Raw genomic sequence first — 23,076 nt, 5'->3', positions numbered from 1 at the left:
AGCTGAGTGAGCAGACATACTCTGCGGATGTTTTTAAGATGAGTTCTTTCATTTTCTTTCTGTATTCTTACCATATGTTTTCCAGGTTTTATAGAAGGCATATTTGTCTCCGGATTGTTGCCAACAATTTCTTCATTAAAAGTCATGAACTGGATTTATCTTAGAGTTTCTAAAGAAGTGTTCAAATTTACACTGACATTTTATCTGCTTAAGCAAGTGGTTGAAGTAGAGAACCTATTCTGTGGCAGATTCTTCACTTTCTCAATTTCTGATAAAGTTATTAATTCTTCTGTTGTACATATCCTCCTGCTCTTTTATTTTGTCCTTTTTAGACTGTTGGTATTAGTCTCAATTACCATCTAGCAATGTAGGTTCAGAAAGATCTGCATTTACTTCTCCAAAAAAAAATACTCTACTGCTCTGTTGTGAATCACATCTGTTGCCACTCAGGGAATGATGCCTTCAGGACTTTTTCCTTAGAAATTAATTTCCTCTTTGCCTGCTTTACTCTGTGTTTAATGATACAATTTTAGACTAATAAATAAATAAATAAATAAATAAATGCTGTTGGTTTCATTAAAGAACGTGCTAATTTTTTCTTCAGCAATTGTATGCTAACTTTTTGTCAGGGTATTTTCCTGGTGAAATAACTCACAGCATTCCAGAGCAAAGTTTGCTAACCTGTTGTATTAGTAGTAGGTCGTACAATAACTAGCATAATTTCTGGAAGCTTTTCTAAAACAGCTTTGTTTATCTGATAACTCTTTGTATTAGCAGCATCCTGAAAGCATGGTGTCAATAAGTAGGTGATAAAAAAGCATTATTAAAAATGGAAAGCTCTCATATTGTTCATAAGTGCTTTTATCGCCTTGAGCAGACTAGAAAGATGGCTTCTTTTGGTGTCCTTTTTCATTCCTACGTTGGGCTACATAAGAAAATCTACTTCTAGATGATTGAAGGGCTTCCATATTAGTGGATAAAGTAGAAGTTGTGTTGTTTTGTCAAGGAACGGCTTATTAGTTTCGTTCCAGAAGACTAAAATTTAAGAGCTTCTGAAGTAGTAACGTCTGATTGGCATTACGAAATATTTTGTTTGTGTAAGTGGGAATATTTTTGTCCTTTCTGGTGTTCTGTTCATTAGGAGAATGAAGTAGAAACGAAGCCTTAATTTTCATGCACAGGAAGACTTTAGACTTCCATTTTGATTAGTGGAATATTTTTATTTTTAATCTGGGGGATTTATGCATTCAGAGGTGCTGCTACCTACGTTTGTCTAACAAAGCCTCAGATCTGTTGTGGCTATTGCTGAAAGCCTAAGGCTAGTCTTGAAAATCCATGAGCAAAAAGTAATTGTTTCTGTGGTTTTTATTCTGCTGGTTAGAATTGTGAATAGCAGGTATGGATATTTTTGCAGCTTGCTTTTGTCTGCCATAGATGTTTCCTGTCACTGTAGCTGCTAAAATGGAAGGATGCCGACCTTAAGTAATGTATAAGATTCAAAACTTAAATCAGGGTTGCTAGTGTTTAAGCTTATGTCTTTATGTGCTGTTGACTCTCATCTATTTTTCCTGAACCTCCACCATTGGTTCGCAGTTCTTTTAAGATAGAAAAATCCCTGCTTTTCAGCTCAAAAGCTTTTCTCCTCTGCTTGCTGAGGTGGGAGGGAATTACACAAATTCTTCCATCTATCTACGGTTCTCTCCCTAGGCGTGATTTGGAGTTGAACTGATCTAGTGATGTCAGAAGAAATGATCTCTCCATATAATAATCATAGGGCCAATTTTGTTTCCTCTCAGTTTTCCCGAGCAGCAGTTACAGAACGAGTGGGAAACAGGTTTGGCTGCTGTCTCAGCTTTTGAGTGGCATTTAGTTTCACGGCCCCTGGGGAGCGTTTATTTTAATTCAAAGGCTTGGCAAAGCTAAGGGCAGTGAGAATATCTTAGCCTTCCTGGAAAGTAACAAATGTTATGCAAATTTTATTGCAAGAAATTTCCAAATAACGTTATTGAACAAAGTGAATATTTGGGCTTTTTGTTTTGGTTATGGATTTTTTTTGTCCTAAATTGAGATTTTAGTTCCTCATGTTTGCAAGGGGAAACGTCCACGTCAAACTGCAGACTGTTTTATTTTGTTCTATTTTTTTTAGTCCACAGTTACATCACAAATATCATCAAAAGTAACAGAAGTTCTTTGAGTAAAAATAGAACTTGTGAAAGCAAAAAAGTAATTCCTCATGGTTTTGCATGATTACTATAAATGCAAAATAGTCTTATCCCTTGTACAGAAGTAACCTAAAGCTTCTGACTTGCTAATTCTGGAGATGAAGAACCTTGTCTTCGTGGGCTGCTTTCCAGACCTGGGAATATTCTACTTATCAAGTGCATTTTTATGGTGCTACATGTTTTGTGTAGAAGGCGTGCGTTTCAGATAAACCTTATTTTAAACATTTTTCAGAATTCAAATGACATGACAATAGTAAAAAATTCTGAACAACGTGTAAGGAAAAGTGAATGTGAAGTATCAGTTCTTGATGATAAGGGCGGAAAAGGGAATGTATTTGGAATGATAACCTCATGCTAGTATTGTAATACGGTAAGACGTGTTCTGATACTGCAGCCTGTTGATGCAAAAATGGGATGAAGGTACCCACACAGGTATTACCAGAAAGCAGGAGTGGCAGACAGATCAAGTGTAGCTGAAAAAGACACGACTTTTACAGCCTCGTTGAATCTCTGAATATCACTAATGATTCTAGCCCTGTTAGATGCATAAACTGGATGCTAACTGACCAAACTGTTTATTTGTTTTTTTTTCCATATAGTAATTATAGCATAAATTGTGCTTTTTGCCTTTTCTATTCCTGTGTCTTATGTCTTTAGGCAAACTGTGATGAAGACAAGTCTGCAGTTCTTATTTGTAGGTAACTGTCATATGCTCTCTGTTAAAAATATTGTAGAAGCTTCAAGTATGGCACTCTAGCATCATGTGTATGTTTGTTTTTATCGTTAGGATGTAGTCATCTTTATTTTTTTGGAGAACCCAAAGCTTTGTGCTAATTAATTTCACTTTCTTTGAGTACCGATAGACCAAATTTTTAAGAAGGATCATTATCAGAATTATCTTCCTTAAGCATCCCATGGGAAGCCAGACAACAGTGACCTTTTTGCCTCACGGGCTTCATCAAGGAAGTCTGAACCTCCAGTCCTCGGTTAGAGCTTTTCCAAGTGCAGCAGTGTGATGTGTTGGCTGAGGTAGATGCAAAGTGCCAAGCTGTGACTTGTGTACTTTCTCACAAATGGGGATTGAGTTCTGAAAACACTGATTTCATCCATTCTGGCCTGTTCTGCTTGGAAGCAAATAAGTCAAATTTGGAAGTGGTGTTAGTTTTTAATGACTTGCTCTGGATAACACTGAGCATGCCTGTTTGCCATCATATCTGATTTTGTACGTAAGGTGCTGGATTTTTGTACGTCTTTTAGTTTTTTTTCCCTTTAGTATTTCTGATGGTATAAAATTGCATTGGTGCTTGAGAGTCACTATTCATGCACTGCATTTTCTCTGTTTTTACTGGGGAAAATATTTTCATCTGTTTCTATGTTTAGTTCTGTTGGCAGAATCAGCTTGAAGACTGAACCAGGGATTTCTTCAGTTTCATACGACTAACACTGATCTTTCTTCACAGACATTTTTATTAGTGAAACTGATGCTAACTCACGATTTGCTCTTTAAAAAAAAAAAGTTTGTTTTTTTCTTCTAGCCTTGTAGGTATCTTTTTTTGCTGCTTTGTAAACCGCTTCTTCTTTATTACAGGAACACTCACACAGAATGAAATGATATTTAAGCGCCTCCACCTTGGCACCGTGTCCTATGGAACAGATACAATGGATGAAATTCAGAGTCATATTATAAACTCCTACTCACAGGTATCTCATTTATAATTTCTTAGATTTAATATTGAGATTTTTGTACAGCATCGAAGCACTGATCATGTCAAGAAATTTGAGATGCTAGGGATGCTCTTCCATTTGTAGCTATCTCTTAACAGATATGATGAAAGGGGAAGATGTATGTTGTTCTCTCTTGATTCTGAAGTTCCTCCCAGCATAGAGGACTTTACTTTTCTAGTCCTCAGTGGAAGGACTCTGTGTTAACTCGGCTGTGCAGTGTACTTTGTCTTCTGCCAAATCATCTCAGAATAAGCTGTTCATTATTGAGACTGCAAATTACGAGTAAATACCCAGAACACAGCAAACAGTAATTACATCTTTGAAGATATATTCATCAGGAATTGACAGTGAAAACCACATTAATTTGCATAACAAAAAAAGTAAAAAATAGACATCAACATAAAACATTTTTCCTAAAAGCATATTTTGAATGTTTTAAAAACATTTGTTTAAAGATAAGATTGAAAACAGTGTAAAATGAGAGAGAAAATTGAGAACTCTCTACTTGTTGAGATGCAAGTGTTCAGTGGTGTTCCTTCAGTATATGAAGGAATCTGGTCTGGGAAGAGATTTGAGACTCCTAGTCTATTTGTGGGTGAGCTGTGGGATGGAGGAGGATGTTTGAATTCTGCCAATATCACTTGCATCTCCCATGTACATGTATCTGGCCTTCTGCAAACCTTTCTAAGGACTTGATTCCAGGATAAACGACATGACTGACTGACCCAATTAAGTTTGTAGACTGACCTCCTTATCTGTGTGCTCACTTTGTCGTGTTAAAGTACTGGAGAATGAACAGCTAGTTAAAATCTTTATTGTGTGGTGTTTTTGAGTTATAGTTTCCTTCTCATTTGTTTGTGGGGTTTTTTTTGTTGTTGTTTGCTTGTTTTTAGTGTTTTTTGAAAGTTTGACACCAATCTGGTCTCAGTACTGTGTGGCTTTTGGGAAAAAGAAGCAGAAAGGAAAGCAAAGACAAAACAATGAATATTTGGTTTTAGTCTTCAGTAACTTGAATTTCTCTACTTCCCATCTAAACAAACCAAGAGATCCAGTTCTTAGATTTATCCAAGAAAAAGGAGTTCATTTCAGCTTAATTCTTATACAGCCATAAATAGTCACTGAGAGGCAGCAATAAGCCTGAATCTGAGATACAAAGATGGGTAACCCAGATTTTGTTCAGGATGGGCTACTGAAAGTAATCACTACCTAACAGTGATTATAAAAATCATCTGACCATCATTTTCTTACGGTAGATTGTTTGAGTATTCACTGTATCAATCTTATCAACTGATAAGCTTCAGCACGCACACATAGGACTGAGTCTGAAGACAGAGTGCCAGTCGTCTTCTAGAGGATGCATATTCATTAACACTCTTCTCAGTTTTTAATGTTAAATATTCCATCCAAAAAGAATTGCTTTTTTTTTTTTGCAATTCCTATTTGCTTAAAGGTTTTACTAGTTCGTTGTAAAATTTAATGAGTGGTACCCATGCTTAATTAAGATTTAATTACTGTAGCAGATTTGGCATTGGAATTTTTAAAGGAAGCAAAAAGCAAAGGAAGCTTTTTTCCCCTCAGCAATTGTTGGCAAGAATTTCCCAAATCTAGGTTTGCTTTTGAATGATGAAAAGAACTTTCTTGGAACTTTTTCTTTTCATTTTTCCAGCTTTATGTAACACTACTCAACATCTAAATAATGCTTTAATTACGTGCATTGCTAGCAACTATTTAAAACAGAAAAATGAAGGAGTTTCTTTAACAAAACCAGCAACTATTAAACAATTGCTTCAACCTCAAAACCATGGTGAGGTTTTTATTTAATCTGTGGTAATAGAAGCTGCCAGTTAGCCAGGCAGCAATTCTTGTGTGACATTGATTTTATCCCTTGTTTGTGTTCTGTTTTATTATTACAGTGGACCTACTAGACTATTGTCATCTTAATGTAACACACAAATCTATTATAACCTGATTATATTTCCCCACTGGAAGCATTTTGTGATAGAGGGCATAATCTTTAATGGAATTTGTGTGAAATTAAATTATACAAGCATCAATAAACATAACATAATTCAGAAGGAGTAAATCAGCTTAATTTATTTGAGGCTGTAATGGCATCAGCGTTAGCAGAATGCAAATGCAGAGGTTTAAAGCAGTAGCTGAAAAGCAGTGCCAGATGAGCAGAAAGTTAAACCCTTTATTAGACAGCACTGTAATTTGATGGGCAGAATGTTCACGGTTCAGCAGACAGCAGTCAGGAGGAAAAAACCACATGGTTTCTGAAGAGGTTTTCTGAGTTACCCCAGAGTGAACAGAAGACTTTTCCACTATTACAGATAGATATATTTCATATGCTGATTTCAGAAACAAAGCCAGTTACTTTCAGTGAATCATACAATACTATCTTAAAAGACAAACAGTCACGGGCTGCACCATTTCTGAAGGACAGTTTAAAGTGGTGCTAGTTTGGCAGCTTTCCAGCAATAATATCCTTAGGTATTTGTCAGACTATTGTTTAGCAACATCTTTTTATTAAATGATTACACTCTGCTAAGAACAACAAAAAAATTCCAACCTGCAGCAGAAGCAGCTACTCTACTAACTGCATTGGCTTACAAGTAGCGTAGAAATTAAATAGATCCTGAATTAAATCAGCAACATTTTTTAAGTAGTCCAAATTGTTATACTTAATGATACTTGCTTTTGGTCTGTTGTTCCATAGTAATGTAGGGCTCTTTAAAATACCGAAGATTTCATTGAAGATTTAAAGAAGGAGGATTTTTTCGATGTTAGGTTGTGGGATTTGGGTTTCCAATCTCAGGATGTACATAGGTGACAAGATAAAGAAGGAAAAATAAATAAATTTTAAAAAATTCCTCCCTTGCAGAACCTTTCGTTCTGGTATTTCTAAACTCATTAGTTGGTTGCTGACTTTAGTACTTCTTTAAAAATAATGCATGGGATGTGAAGTCCATGTCAGTCTATTCACCTTTTCCATTGGGTACTTGTTCTAACTTCATATTTCTCTGTTATCTGCTGCTTGAAACCTCTGTTACTGAAATTTATATGTAAAGGTGAGATGATGAACTTCCAGTCACTTATTAGTTCTAGAGAAAGCAGATGAGGGTTTTTATATGTCAAGAAAAGAATGAGTTTTATGAAATAAATGGCTGCTTCCTGACAGTTTCTCACCCTTTGTAAAAAAGGAGAAAACAAGTATATATCGGTATTTATTTTCTGTTCCAATTTTTGAACTCTGTTTTACTGTTCGTTGTGTTGGGTCTTAAAGGTTCACTCTCAGAACAGTGGAAACAGTACAAGTTCAACACCGTCCAGGAAACCTCAGTCTTCTGCACCCAAAGTCCGCAAGAGCGTCAGCAGCCGCATACACGAAGCAGTGAAGGCCATTGCTCTGTGCCACAACGTCACCCCCGTGTATGAATCTCGTGCCGGTGTGTCTGGGGAAACAGAATATGCAGAGGTGGATCAGGACTTCAGTGATGAAAATCGAGCTTACCAGGCTTCCAGCCCTGATGAGGTTAGTATGCAAGAGCAAAAATAAGCTTCTCCCCCTCAAGAGGGTTAACTAAGTTAAAGAGAATGGAACTGTGAGATATGCAGCTTGCTCTGAAAATAATGCCTCCTATTTCTTTCTGTGGAAACTACAGCGATAGGGGAAATTTTCAACTGCAAAACACTGTTTTTCAACATAGCCACCACCACTAGCCGATTCATGCAGATGAGCTGATCAAGACACTCTGCATTCTGTGGTGACAGCTGTGCGTGGCCATCCAGAACGTAGTTTGTCTTTCATGTTGCTGTCACCACTCCTGAAGCACGCTACCCACTGCCTCACCAACATCCACTGTTTGGTCTCCATGAAAGCTCAGCAAGCATTGATGAATGAACCCTTGGATGCAGTTTTTCCCACGTGGAAGAATTAAATGGCACATCTTTTCTTCATACGCATTTCCATGACAGATGCTATTTTGTCAGACCCTCTGCTTCCATTTGTGGCGTGGCAACAGAATGTAACAGAGTACTAACGTGAAGGTTCAGCCTCTACTGTCATACCACCAGTGTCTGCCTCTGACATCATGGGACAATATAATAAAACAGGAGGCATTACTTTCAGAACAGCTCTTATACAAGTGTTTTGGGTGAAGTGTTTCTTTGAACCTAACAGTGGTCTGGTTTTATTTCTTTTCTTGTTGTAGGGTAGATCTAGAGTTGCATTAAGGTTTTTTCAGTTATTTGACTAAGGCTTCTCTGAAATCAGTGATTTAAGAGCAATCAATACTGCATTGTAATTAAAGTTATTAGGTTTATTCTCAAAACATTAATCCATGCATAGATTATAGCACAAATATACAAGGGGGAATATGAAAATCAGCTTTAAATGATGGACAACCAAGTACATTAGCTTGTGACACTACCAATTAGTTAATTATAAATGTTCACAACTGGAAGAAAGCCTGAACCTCAAATATCCTTGTTGAAAACTTCTTGAGCTTCACCCTAAGCAGCTGCATAATTTTCTGGGTTCAGTCAAAATTTCATGATGTTTAAAACAAATTTAAAACCCTCTTTCAGTAAAACATGCATTGTACCTCCATTGAAATCCAAGTTTTCAACATCCCACTGCTTTAATTCAGTCGAAGTTACTGTCCTGAAAAGTCCTGTTTCAGAATCAGAAATGGTGGTTGCCTTAGACTTAATCCCTAAAGATGTTATGAGAGAGCAGCAAAGCTCGAGTTTCAAGATACTGCAACGTAAGCATAAAAATTATTATAGTCCACTCACAAAAAATGTGTGTACCCTTGGAAGTAGAGTACTCAGAGTTCACTTTGCCTCTGAGAGTGTACAGATTGAAGTGGCATTGTTCTAAAGAAATTCTAGCTGTGCCTGGTGGTTGAATATACTGTTAGTGATGTAGTCATAGTAACTTATTCATAATCCAAACAAGTTTTTTGTAAGATGTGAAGAAGCTGGTGTGTACATGAAAGCTTGTGTGTTCTTCTGACTTTACAAGTTGATGTAGTACAAGGTAGTATTTCTTCCATAAATGTCATCTTGGGCTCTTCCTCTTGGTGTACAACTTGTTTGCATGGCTAGCTTATCAACCATATCACCATACATAATAGTATCAAGATATTATCCATTCAAAATGCAAACTACTTGATAAAAGTCACAAGTTTATAATGAGCACTTTCAGTAATGCAAGCCGTAAGATGAAGTCTGTCTTTATGCAGAACAAGCTGGAATTGCATGTATGTCAGATGCTACAAACACAGCTCAGTGTCATGGAATTACAAATTATAGAGAAGGGACTGGTTCTCAGTGATCTCAAAAGTGGCAGTTAGGGCATCCACTTTAAAGATAAACTGGAGGTGGGACCTGAGACACTGCTCTCTGGCTCAAATCTAAACTCCACGATGCCAACTGTGGTGCTGTATTATACCAGTTGATCCGCATTTTGACTTGGGAATGTTGCAAGAGCATTTGTTCACTCCAGAGGTGTATTGACAATATAATCTGTTGCTGTAGTTGTGTGATGTTTTCCTTATATTTGTGACCATGTACAAATTTTCATATGTGTACTTACGTAATCATAGTTGCTAAATGCGTTAGTGTAATGAGCTTGCAAGGTAAATATAATGCAGGATGTGATGACAGCTAAAGAGTAAATAAACTGCTTTAATAGCCAGTGATATATTCCTAAAGCAGATGAAGAGATGTGCAATTGAGAGAGATTTAGGTTTTTTCACGCACTTGCTTTTCTCTACATCTGTGCTTCTGTGTATTCATTCAGTTGTTTGGTATCTGAAAATATTACCTCAAATATCAATTCTCCTCCTACGTTTGCTAAAGAAAACATCTGCAAGACTGGAAAATTATGCAGGTGCTGCCCTAGGAAGACAGTAGAGAATTTGACCTTGGAAAAAGAAAAGGAAAGAAAATTTGATAGAGTGTTTAGATGACAGATAGAGAAATCAGGGTAAAAAGCAAAGCGGGGAAGAAAGACACCAACAAAGAAACCATTTGTGTTTTAAGAGAATGCACAGGTATTTTCAACAATGATTTTTTATCATCTCAACTCACAAATTCAAGCTACATGCAATTTAAATGATAAATTGGGAACATGGTTTAGAACTGACAGTATTACATTTCCTGTGTTTTTCTAATGTAATGTTAGAAACTGCTAAAATTATATTGAACAACTGTAGTTTAATACAATTAGAAATTGATAGTAAGTGGAGTCATATTAAACAATGAAGCTACAAAAAGCATTTAAATAGCATAAAAATTGCATCCTGACAGCAGAAAGACTAAGAGTTGAAAGACTAGCAGGTCTTTATCATAATTTTTTAAAGAGTTCTATTGACGCAGTGTTTGCAAATCACTGGAGCCTAAGGAAAATAATGCAAATGGTTCATTATTTAGCTTATTGAACTTTACTGCAGTTAGGTTGACGGATGATGCCAATGTTTCCCAATCACCAAAGTACCATTTTAAAAGCATTTTTTATTGAATAAAGTGCTTTGAATATTGCACCCTGGAGCTTTATTTAGGGAAATGGTTCAATTGATGTTTTCTGTTTAACCTCATCACTGACCTATCACAACATATTTGGTTAATAAGCAACATTATCATTTAATAGACTTAACCAGTTTTATGCATTGTACTTCCTCAACGTTACAACTCTGTTCTCCAATTTTTTGTTAATGGAACTGGCTTGATTGCAGTCTTTTGAAAGATGTTATCTGCACAATTGTCTCTTGTTTATATAATATTGCATGTTATCATGGTAGCATATAAAGACCAGAGAATAATGTGTAAGTATAAACTATTCTTCCATGTAGAAAAGTATAAGAAGCACTTCAGCATTGTATAGACACATAATATAGTTAATGAAACATCTTGAATTCATTTGAAATTCTTTGCATCTACGTATGTTTGCATCCATATAGAGATAAAAGATAACTGAAGGAAAGTATGCACATTTAGAAGTAGGTACATTCATCATAAAAGATGTATTTCTCTTTTGCTAGAGCAACCTGAGATAAGTAACTGATTTTGTATTCATAATGTGAACCCTACTTATGCCAGGCTCTTTGTTTCTTATGATAAGTGATCAATATTTCATTTTCTCTGAAAGAGTGGAAACTTTCATTTGTCTGTCATTTGTCCTCTACAGCTGTAGCCTAGCAAACAATAAATATTCACTTAGAACTTGCTAAAAAAAAATAAAAATAAAAAAAAGAACTTACTCAACAATCCTAGATGTGGGTTCAGCTCATCTGTAGAAGACCAGCTACCCTAATGTAATGAACAATCATAAAAGGATATAATCCAAGTAGGTAAAGCAGTGGAGTTCGAAGGTCACAGACCAAAGCAATTCAGGGGCATGCTATGAACAGGAGCCTTTGAAGACCTTTGCTCCCCTTTGGTCAGAAAAGATTGATCAGCCACAATTTTTAATGACTGCTTGCTCTCATAAACCAGCTATTTATTGGTTATAGTTCGTCCTGCACCAATATATTTTCAAGCATTTTCAATCCAGCGTTTTGAATATTTAAATACTACCTTCAAGTGTGGTCAGTTATTTAGTTCCAACATTTCTGTCCAAAGTCAAGAAAGCTTCTAAAATTAATTACAATGATACGTAGGCAATCATTTAAAAACAGACAGGGAAATGATACGCCCTTAGTGAAGCAGCTTTTGTGTTTACAAAATTGAAGCTGTAATGTATGAGACATGTTGTACTGTTTAATTCATTTTATTGTGTGTGCTTATTGAAGCAAGACTAATTGTGTTGTTTTGTCAATGTATTGTGAAAAGCAAATCACTCAGTAGCATAAAACCATCACTTTCCTGACCTTCGAGACCTACAAAGAATAACTACTCCATAGCTTGTCTTGAATATCGATCCGCAGTTTTTTTCACATGATCAAGCTGTATTTTAAGTTAATAATTTTATTTTAATTTTGAACTCTCTTGATGAAAAGACTGTGAATTTTTACTACCAAATCATTGTTCATAAATACAAACAAAGCAATGCTCATTGGCAACATATTGTTGAGCAACCCTGAAAGCAACTGTTGGGATCGTTCAAGTGGTGGAGAAACAAAGCTCCCAGCTACTTCTGTGTTATCATACCAATAGTCTTAACTTTAATTGCTACGTTATTGTTATTATATTGCCTGTGTATCCCTTATGTGGCAGACTGATTCTGAAAGCAGATCCTATTGTCTAAAATGAACGTGCCCTTAATTTACTCTGTAAGGAAGGCTGCCTACATGAGAATTCTTTTAAGCAATGAAACCAACTTAAATTTCCACCCACAGTTCTTCACTCATCCTACAAACTGCTTGCTCACTTATGTCAAAGTCTTTAAAGGTTTTATTCACATTTTTCACCTAAGTGGTCAGGTTCATACCATGGCTCCACAAAAGCAATGTTGGTACAAATCAGGGGGACTCTGAAACTGCTGAATGAGGTGGAGATAAACAACTAACACTGGCTGCAAGGTGGTGGATCTTTCACTAAAACATATTACATTAAAAGTGAATATTGCATATTGGAGGTGGCAACTTGTTGATCATAAATTGCCTCAGCAAAACTCTGTAAATACTGAGTTTTGTTAGTATTTCTGCTAGAGTGCAGCAGCGGTGAGCTTCTCTGCAAGAAAAGGGAAGCCAAAAACTGACAGCACTGCCAGGGTCCTCAGTGCTGAGTTTTGCAGTCCCACAATATCCAAGCACAGTGAGCAGAGCAAGCACATGATGGCAGAGACAGCTGAGTGTCTGCATTGCTCTGCGTGTCCATGGTGGTAAGACCTATCTGAATTCAAGCTAGGAAACCATCATAAAGTCAGGACCAGCTCCCAAAGCAATAGCCAGCATCAGCCACAGTCTGATAGTTGTGAGAAGAGCTATGAGCTAGGTCCAAAATCCACAGCAGAATAGACAGCCAAGTATGAACACAGTTGCAACATTGCTGCAAAATGACTTTTGCAGCACTGGATGTAGCCAAGTGAAAGCCAGGGGGAATCTCTGTGAAGCCTTCTTATTGTTCCTTTACCACAACCTTTAATAGTAAGCTTGTTCCTATGAAGAAAGGCGTACTCAGGTATCACAGAATCACCAAGGTTGGACAAGATCATCCAGTCCAACCATCCACCTTCCAGTCCTGACTGACGTAGTACCTAAAGCAAGCAAGAACAGTCTAGGACGTCTTTTGGTCTTAGGCCTAGCAGTAACAACCTTTTAGGATGGAACTATTAAGTAAAGGCCTTCAGGATTTAGTAACGTTTCCTTATCTGAGTGACTGTATCAGTTATACATCACCTGGGACTTCTTCCTGCCATCAGCGTCCCAAGATGACAAGTAACAAGAAGTGGTTATCTTTCACACAGAGCAAAAGGACTCAACTGCAATTGCCATAAACAAAAGGCAGTAAGACACTTGGGCAATACCTGGTATTTCCTACTAATCCAGAGGAAGATGGGGCAGATGTTAACCTGAGTGGGAATGAAAGTCTTCTGAGGTGCAAGCCGTTCACCCTCTTGGGGAAAGGTGAGGAGAATTCAAAGAGGGTCTTGGAGCTGAGCTGAATAAGGGGCACTCTTGCACCTGTTGATTGAATGGCATAAAGCTATTCAACACCGCTTGAGAGAGAAGTTCTTTGTCATCTGTTAGGGAGGTATTTCTCTCTTTCGTCCTCTAAGTTGAAAATAAAGGTATGACTTCATTTGAATCGGTTAAAAAATGATCATCTGGAATTGGCTTATGATGAAACTAAAGTTGCCAAAGTTTTAGTGACCTCTTGGGTCTCATGTTTTCTGAAGTGTTTTCTTGTTTAAAATTGTTGATTAGTATTTGTTTTAGGTTAGACTAATGGTCTAATTAAATAGAATGTCCTGAGCCTTCAGGAATAAAGATTTTTGTTTTGTGCTCCATATGGGGCCTATGAAGTCCCTAACTATTCATTTTCCTTTATTAGGTGATTGCGTTTCGTCACTGATGGGATAGGTAACTGCATCCTTGTCATTTAAAAGTCTTGTGTATTTTATATAACTTTCTAGAAACTGCCTAATATGTTTATAAACCGAATTCTTTTAGTTCAGTAGAGGAACATTTCTAAGCAAATGGGATGATTGTCCCCAAGCCATTGAATTAACACGCAGAGCTGCCAACAAGGTCTGTAACAAGAGTGCTGCTGAAGTCTCCCTTTGTCTCTGATGTGCCTCAGAGAACTGAGCTGAACACAGGGTCATACTCAGAGAAGCTACTTCTACCTACTGGGATAGGAGTAAAATGAAACAGGTTAGGGATACTGCTTTGATCACTAATTGAGAGAGTTTCCTTAGGAAGACACTGAATTTTATTTTGGCAATCTGTGCTATGACAGTTGAAAAGTTTAGTATTTGGGGTTGTGAACTGAGGCAGCTGTTAAGGTCTGGTGGCTTCTAACGGAGAGAGACAGCCTACAGGGGCTACTGGACCCCATCAATGGGCATAGGATCAGGCAGATTTGAGGTAAGAAATGCTGAACAAGATGTTTCTCAGTATTTTTGTCAGATCTTTATGCAAATATTTGCTACCTTCTTTCCTAATGTGGAAGCGTTACTTGGAGCCTGTCACATCAGAGGTGGGTAACTGTTCCTGCCTGCTGGGGTCTACCAAGGAGGAAATCACAAGTTAGAGATGATAGAAGTTCTCTGACTCCTCGTATTTCCCCTCCTGGGAACCCAACATGGTTAATGAGCTGAGGCACAGGCCACAAGTCCGTAAGCGGGACTCAGGAGTTCTGATCCATTTATCTGCACATACTAAGAAACGAATGGTTATCAGCAAATATTTGTAATCAGAGTTGATGTTTTGTATTTTATCAAAGCAAAATGGTGGCATCTCAAGCTAAGTTTTTTTTTACTCATCCTTTGGTTGCTTTATCTGACTGCATCTTATATGTCAGGAGCTGTAGAAGCTCCAGCTGCTGTGTTTGCATGCCATTCTCAGGGTTCTTGATGTTTGCATGCTGAACTGCAAGACCATTTTAATCTAAGTTTTCAGAAACTTGTAGAATGAGAATGGAATATACATGTAGAGAGGAAAACGCAAGAAGAGTGTTATCTGAGAATCCTTTTTCTGAACTCGGTACAAAGAGTGATCCATTGTATATACATATCTGTGCAGATCAGTAATTTGGATTTTCATGCCTTCTGTGGAATAAATCTATTCAATATTTGCATATTGTAAAATCTGCAGATATTTAATGGTATGACTTGACTGTGTCGTTTGGGGTACTGTTAAGGTCTAACTGTGAATTCTGAATGTCAGGAGTTAAATTTAATGCATTGCTCTCAAGTTTATGCAGTTACTTTTTAGACAGTTGTTTGAGTTTGATAATTACTGGCCATTTCTGCTATGGTACTTGCACTGATCAATTTAAAAGAGAACAAATATGTTCACTAGGCCAGGTATAAGAATCGAAAATGACTGTGCTGCAAAATGCCAGTTCAAATGGTTGGTGAAGCCAAGCATAAGTGAAATATTAAACAGATGTGAGTCACCAAACATAGAACATCTAAGTCCTAGCTGTAAAGGGACACAAATGAGATGATAGGGTATTAGGAGAAAGATGCAATTTACAGGTCAGAATGTAATAGTAACCTTTCACTGTGAAAATTGAAAATTAACCTTGAGGGTATTGGATCATTTACAGCTTATATGGTACTCTTATTGAAGAGGAAAAAAACTCTAAAAAGGCTTCCTGTGATTTGGGGCTTTAAAAATGGTGCTATTTAAAGTGTGTTCTTTTCCCCTTCTTTAACTGCATCACAGCATATTTGTGTTTGTTGATGCCTACACAGACAGCACCATTGGGATTTCTTGGGGGTTTGTATAACTTATTTTTCCCTATTTTAAATTTTCATTAGAAGCTACACGGTGATTATTGACTCAGTTCGGATGAAATTCTTACTGGGCACTAGTCATCATGTCTTTTGAACTTACCTGAGTATTTTACTACTTGCCTGTCTTTTATCACTGTGCTTGAGACTAACAGCAGAAGCAGGTTCAGTCAAATGAATGTGAATCTTCATTATAATTACCTTTTTATTCCTTTAAAAACCTGTTTTCTAATTATGATTAACACTTAGGAAAATGAAAATAGAATTGAATATTACTTATTTATTTGTTAAGCTGCCCAAAGCAATTTCCTTTCGAATGGGTGAGAAGTATCTGATGCGTTAATTTAAAAAATAGCACAGAAGGAAGTAGAAGCTAGATGCTGTGTGCTCAACAGCACCAAAATGTAATAAATAAACAAATAAATTCGGGATCACTGAGGTGTGCATTTAAGATATCATGTAATGGTAGCTAGTAGTGATCATTATACCAGGGCTGCACTTTACTGCCAATTGTCCATTCCATTTTCTTACCGTGCAACAGATGGCAGCAGTGGGGCAGCCTGACAAAATGTTGTCTGACATGGAAGTGCACATGAAGAAAAGGTGTATTACTGAATTCCTCCTTGCGGAACAAAATAGCACCCACTGACATTCATTGATGCTTGCTCAATGCTTCTGGAGACCAAGCAGTGGATGTGAGCACGGTGAGGTGATGGGTGCTGCGTTTCTGCAGTGCTGATGCTGACAGTGGGTCACCTCCACTTGTGCAGGTTTTTACAAGCACAACATGCAGGCTCTTGTTCGTGGATGGTGAAAATGCACCGCTGATGGTGGTGGCTTTGTTGAAAAATGCTGTTCTGAAGCTGAGAATTTTTCTCTATCAAATGGTGTTATTGTGCTCTTTGTATCTGTTGTAGTTTCCCTAGAAATAAATAGGAGGCACTACTTTTGTGTGTGTGACCTGCCTATAATGCAGCTTTTTTGGGTTTGTAGAAGGAAATTTTACAAATACGTTCATGGTATGCAGAATTGTAAGTTGGGCTTCTATCCCATTTTACATAGCAACTTAATTTTATTATTGTTCACATAAAAAGTAATAAAATAATGCAAACGTATAAAGTAAGCTAAAGACTTTTAAGATCCTTTCTTTATTGATCACAGATTGCAGTGTCCAAGTATACATCAGTTACAGATCTGAAATAGTTTTGCATGTAAATACTCCCAACATCTTCTACTTAGTGCTGTCATTAGTACAAAAGTTCTATTCTGTTTTACTCTAACAGCTCTTTGGCTTTAGCTTAATTTAGATAACATTCTTCAAAAGTGAAAGGTCGATTATAAGTCCTTTTTTCTTTTCTCTTTAGGTTGCTCTGGTGCAGTGGACAGAGAGTGTTGGTCTTACTCTAGTTAACAGGGATTTGACCTCCATGCAACTGAAGACCCCTGGTGGACACATTCTGACATACTATATTCTGCAGATATTCCCCTTCACTTCTGAGAGCAAGCGCATGGGAATCATAGTTCGGGTAATTTGGTGGCAGGCGGTTGGTTCTCATTTCTCCAAAGCTGCTTTAACTGCATGTTTGTTTTGATATTTCTTAGTAGAAACTTGATCCTTCGAGGAACACATTTCACAGGATTTTCAAATGGAAAGCAAACATTAGACTAGACAAGCAATTGTGTGAAATTTAGGCTGACGGGATTTTGCAGAGAGCCTCGTAAAGGACGAACTCTTATCTCACATGGAAACATGTTAATTTCAACACTTTGTGCTTAAGCTCTGATGCTGCAATTTACTGTTAAGCCTTCGTTTTTAATTCAATTTTCAATTTGATGCTCTCATGCAAAATATGTTGCCTGTTCAAGGGGTAAACTAGTGTGGGGAGTCTGTTGCAGCAGTTATTCATCTTTCTTTGCTAACACTGCTGCTGCTTTTTCAGGAATGCATACACAGCTGAAACACCGCTGGGTCTGAGTGTAACAGATGCATGCTTAGTTGTCTGTTAAATGTCCAGGTGGGGACACAGTAATGATTATTAAAACCTCAAATGCAAGGAAGCCACCACACCATGAAAAGGAAGGTTTAAATCTCTGCTAATATCAAGACATGCACACGTTATGTATTTCTGCCTCTCCCTGTCTGAAAGCAGACAGGCAGAACAGTGTCAGACATGGCTGTGTGTTTAGATCAGTGCTACATGCTAGTTAACTACCTATCAGACTCATCCCATTCCATATTTGCCAATGGATGACAAACCAAGCATGCCCTTAGCATTGGGCAGACATACTAAAGACAGCATGTATGCGTGCTCGGGTCTGAAGAGAACTTGGCATGTCTGTGTTTCATTAAATGCAGTTGGCACTATTTAACACTGTTTAACAGTGTGTTAGAGACATGTTCAGAGCTACTATGAAAAGCCTGCAGATCAGGTGAATCTGTTATTTCAGCAACAGACCACGCACCACAAACTCCTGATTTAGGTAATACTTGCCTGAGTGTGAATTGTTTGACTAAGTAATGAATGTTTAATCATTAAAATATCTGTAACACCCATAACACCATTATTTGTTAATTTCCAGTTACTTGAAAGATACAGAGCAAACTTTCTGTTTTTAAATTAAGAATGAATGCCACAAAAGAAACAAATATTTCAGTAGTTAGAGTGGGCATCACAATGACATTTTAAAATTTAGGAAGAACAGGAATGTTATGGATGCTGAGAACCTGATGCTTTGACTTCAGTTAGAACTGGTCTTCTAATACAGGAAAGCAGGGAACATGTATCTCTGTGGAATCAGAGAAGTCACTGGAAATGTAAACATGAAGTAAAACTTGTCCAACCCTTTGCAAGTTACTTTGCCTTTTATAAATGATATTCTGTTGACTGCTTCAGAAGACAGGTTGTTTGTAGGTAATTTTTTTGTTTGTATAAACAGATCTTTTTCTCTGTTTCTTCTGTGAAATTTTAGGATGAGTCTTCAGGAGAAATTACATTTTACATGAAGGGCGCAGATGTTGCAATGTCCACTATTGTACAGTACAATGATTGGTTAGAAGAAGAGGTAAGAAACAGAGTTAAATATATTTTTGACATGTATGTGTATATATATATATATTAAAAAATGTAACTAAAATATCAGATGTTATTGGAATAAATTTAAGAGATCCTGAGCCAATGCAATGGCTTTTCAAGTTCAGTTAATCACACCTTGAATGAGTTTTAATGGTTTAGAGTTCTTTCATATTCTTGTATAATACGTAGAGAAGAACAAAGTTAGTAGTCATAGCAAAACGTATTCGTACTTAACACAAGCAAATTTGTTTTTCATTGACTGGTCTTTCACGTGAAACCACATTACTTCTGAGAAGTATTTTCTCATAAGTCTGTTTATCCTGAAATAACCTTTTATAAATTCTGCAGTGAAGTATGATTATGAATTACAAAATTTGATATGTGATGGAGGTACACTGAAATAGCTTTTTACCATATTAGTTAAATTTAATATCAAATAGCTACTGACCAAACTTCAAAACTGATTAGTGTTTTTCACTGTGTCATTGTAGTAGGTACCAGCAATCATCTTATTTTGACCCTACATACAGACAATATGTTAATACAATGATTACACCATGTATGTTCATAATGGTATTGGCAATATGAATCAATATCTGCTGCAGGGCAGCTTGATTTATTCAGGGACATGAATAAATTAAACTCCCTGAAGACCTAGCAAAATGTCATAAAAATTACTTTTGGCGATAATGATGCACAATTAATCGTAAAATACTTGTTTAATTTATTTAGCTTTATGAGGTCAAATCAATACGTGTTCAGCAGTGGACAGCCTTGTTTTTCATTATGACGTGCTATTCCATGGCTATTTTAATCTTCAGGCCTTTTGCTGACAAGAAGTGCATTTCTGTGGAAACAAAAATTTAGCTCTGCTGCATGCTTTAAAAACAGTTTTATTTTTAAACTTTCACCTACAACAATTTTTCTTTAAGGTAGGAAAAAATATCTTGCCAGTAGTATACCAGATTGGGAAAACTGAAGTGAATATTTTTTGTGCTTCTTGTGGTTTCTCCTAACTCATCTGCAGTCTGAAGAAGCATCAGCTTATGTGCTACAGATATACTCTGTTAGCATACAGTCATATAGTGTGAAATACAAGCATACAGCTACATGTTGGCATAATTATTCTTTTGATCTGTTTAGTGTGGTAATATGGCTCGAGAAGGGCTGCGTACTCTGGTTGTTGCCAAGAAGTCACTGACTGAAGAACAGTATCAAGATTTTGAGGTATGGAGAGACAAAATGATCAATATTATTAGCATACCTCTTGTATTTTGCCTTATTTAGTTACTTCAAGGGGAACATTCCTCTTTTTTATTCTATTAATAAAGAAGATGACTCATATTAAAAATACCAATATTTGAAGTATAGCACGCTATTATAGATCCATCAGTGACTGTTCTGAAGTTAGATGCAGGATACTGTTTAAATGGATTACCTCACTGGATTGTATTTCCCCAGAAGCCAGCATGTCTCAGCATTAACTGAGACAAGGGAGGTTTAGGTTGGATCTTAGGAGGAAGTTTTTCCCCCATAGGTGGTGAGGCACTGGCACAGGTTGCCCAAGGAGGCTGTGGATGCCCCATCCCTGCAGGCATTCAAAGCCAGGCTGGATGTGGCTCTGGGCAGCCTGGGCTGCTGGTTGGTGACCTGCACACAGCAGGGGTTGGAACTGGGTGAGCATTGTGCTCCTTTGCAACCCAGGCCATTCTATGATTCTGTGATTCTATGTTAATTCTGTATGTTAGTATGACTAAGCAACCTACTTGTTCTCAAATACCAGGGCAGTTTCTGTTCAGATGCTGTGATGCCTGATTCAGAAAAGGTTCTTCAGAGGGTTCTCTAGAGATGACTTATCAGAAGAAATGTGTAGAATTCACTTTTAACCTTGTTCTTAAACACCTAACAAAGGTGTTTAAATACAACCTTTTTTTATAACCAGTTGATAGACAAAATGTTTATTTATTTTTCTTTTATGAGTTACAACCAAGTCTAAGTGGTTTTGTGTTTGCGCAGAGTCGATATAACCAAGCAAAATTAAGCATACATGATAGAAACCTGAAAGTTGCTGCTGTTGTAGAGAGTTTGGAGCGGGAAATGGAATTGCTTTGTCTCACTGGAGTAGAAGATCAACTGCAAGCAGATGTTAGACCAACCCTAGAGATGCTAAGAAATGCTGGAATAAAGGTAATGAATGTGAACTGGTGGCATACAGATTATCACATACTAACATGAGGGAGAGTATTTTTGGTTTTGTGGGGGCTTTTTTTGAAGGCTTTTTTTTTTAAATGTTTTTTTACAATACATTATTTACACTTGTGTACATTCAGGTTCATCCAGAGTAAGAAATATGCTGAGTCCTAAGCACATTCGGGATGATAGGGAAAAGCTTTTGTGTTTTCTCTGCAGTTCAACTCCAGTGGGTTGCCACGATTTCCCCCTGTCTTCATGTAAATTGAGACATAAACTTTGTGTGAGGCAGAACAGAATGGGAGCTGTTTAAAGACAAACACTTCTTTTCTGTGTGAGTTACTGCAGTAAAAACTGCCCATTAATTTTAGTTAAAAATTCATACGTTGGTATACATTCCATGGTAGTCTGATCTCATGCAGTATCAAATGAAGGTTGGGGTGACATGTTAGGTAGGTATGGACAACAGACCAAAAATATCCAAAAGAATTAACTTTTACATTATTTTTGCAGATATGGATGTTAACAGGCGATAAACTGGAGACAGCAACTTGCATTGCAAAAAGTTCTCACTTAGTGTCTAGGACTCAGGATATTCACATTTTCAGACCTGTAAGTATAGGTCCAGCTTTACTGTTGGATTCTTCAAAATACAGCTAATACCAGTATTGCTTCATTTGATTGGTATTGGCCACTTGTTACAAAGTTGATGGGTTTTAGAGGCGTTTTACACTCCACACTTGTAACAGTGGATATTGTCAGTCACCCCTTGGATGGAGAAAAGTCTTTGCAAGATGCTGAGACATAGGAAGGATTCTAGGAATATGGTTCTAGCTTGTTGTAACATTTCCATTGACAGCACTCTGTAGACTTGAGCAGACTTACTTTTGAATTAAGCTGTGATGCCACAGTTTGAATCAAAATGCAAGTTGGAAGTTTTTGTCCATGAATATTTTTCTAATAAATATTGCATTTTATTAGCACACTGCTTAAGGTAATTGTTAGAAAAGTAAGCTGAATGTCTCTATACGTTTTTGCTCTATTTACATGGTGCCAACTCCACTGAACTCAAACAAAAATAAGGATTTTTCCAAACTTTGATGCCGTGCTATCAGACATAATGTCTGTGTTTGCTCCAAATGAACCACTTGCACCTAAAGAAATAATTGTATGAATATAATTTACATGTAAATGTAGTTTCTTATGAAGCATCAGAATGGCAAATTAGGCCCTGCAGACCACTATTTGCAATTAAATTATTAATGCTTCTGATAAAACTTCAGATCAATTTTTGTTGACCTTTCCACATTGTAACATTACAAATTAAGTCTTCCTGAACAAAATCTATTTAGTTTGAGTCAGATTTTTATTTTCATTACCTTGGCTAATAAGATCAGCATAAAAACTGTGTTAACTTAGAATACACGAAGTTTTAAATTGGTTAGAAAACAGATTAATACGACATTATTTCTGTGGCTATGTTTGTTGCAAAGAAAGAACTAGTGGATTAATTTAAGAAGATACCAAGCACTTTAACACTTTTATTTTACCTACAAATTAGTGAATAAATTATTTACTAATTTGGCTTCCCAAAAAAGATGTATTATTTTCATGCTCTTTTTACTCAGCCTGCTTATTTTGTAATGAAATTAATTGATATACTGTTCTGGAAATATTTACAAAGAAAAGGTGCCTCTTGTCAGGTGAAAGCTGAAGCTCATCAGTGTGTGCCAAGTGCTGTCATCTCTGTAATGCAGAAAGATTACAGGGACCAGTGCAACCCTAACAGTTCCTAACAGTTGGCAGAATAGCAGCTTTCACTGTAGGAAAGGGGGATAAAAAAAATCTGGATTGAGATTTATGTATGGGTGGCTTCCAGTTACGTGCATTTTAATGTAACCCAAATTTTGTGTGGTGGAGCCCATTCAGAGGATGAAGTCTTTGGACTCCATCT

General features: G+C 36.9%; 1 protein-coding gene across 6 annotated transcripts in view; it reads left to right on the top strand.

Moving 5' to 3' along the window:
• The window catches only part of ATP9B (ATPase phospholipid transporting 9B (putative)), a 157,018-nt gene that overhangs the window by 121,877 nt on the left and 12,065 nt on the right, over window positions 1–23,076 (top strand). For all 6 annotated transcript variants that reach the window (XM_042868806.1, XM_042868805.1, XM_042868809.1 and 3 more), the window contains exons 14-20: window positions 3,811–3,923; window positions 7,234–7,482; window positions 17,223–17,384; window positions 18,829–18,921; window positions 20,076–20,159; window positions 20,949–21,119; window positions 21,636–21,734. In XM_042868806.1, the coding sequence (XP_042724740.1) occupies window positions 3,811–3,923; window positions 7,234–7,482; window positions 17,223–17,384; window positions 18,829–18,921; window positions 20,076–20,159; window positions 20,949–21,119; window positions 21,636–21,734 (971 nt within the window). The remainder of the gene's footprint in view (window positions 1–3,810; window positions 3,924–7,233; window positions 7,483–17,222; window positions 17,385–18,828; window positions 18,922–20,075; window positions 20,160–20,948; window positions 21,120–21,635; window positions 21,735–23,076) is intronic.

Source organism: Lagopus leucura, unplaced genomic scaffold, assembly GCF_019238085.1.
Source record: "Lagopus leucura isolate 7727_CA_CO unplaced genomic scaffold, USGS_WTPT01 Super-Scaffold_100002, whole genome shotgun sequence".
Classification (NCBI taxonomy): domain Eukaryota; kingdom Metazoa; phylum Chordata; class Aves; order Galliformes; family Phasianidae; genus Lagopus; species Lagopus leucura.
Note: the sequence above shows the minus strand (reverse complement) of the source record. Positions and strands in the feature narration are given on the sequence as shown.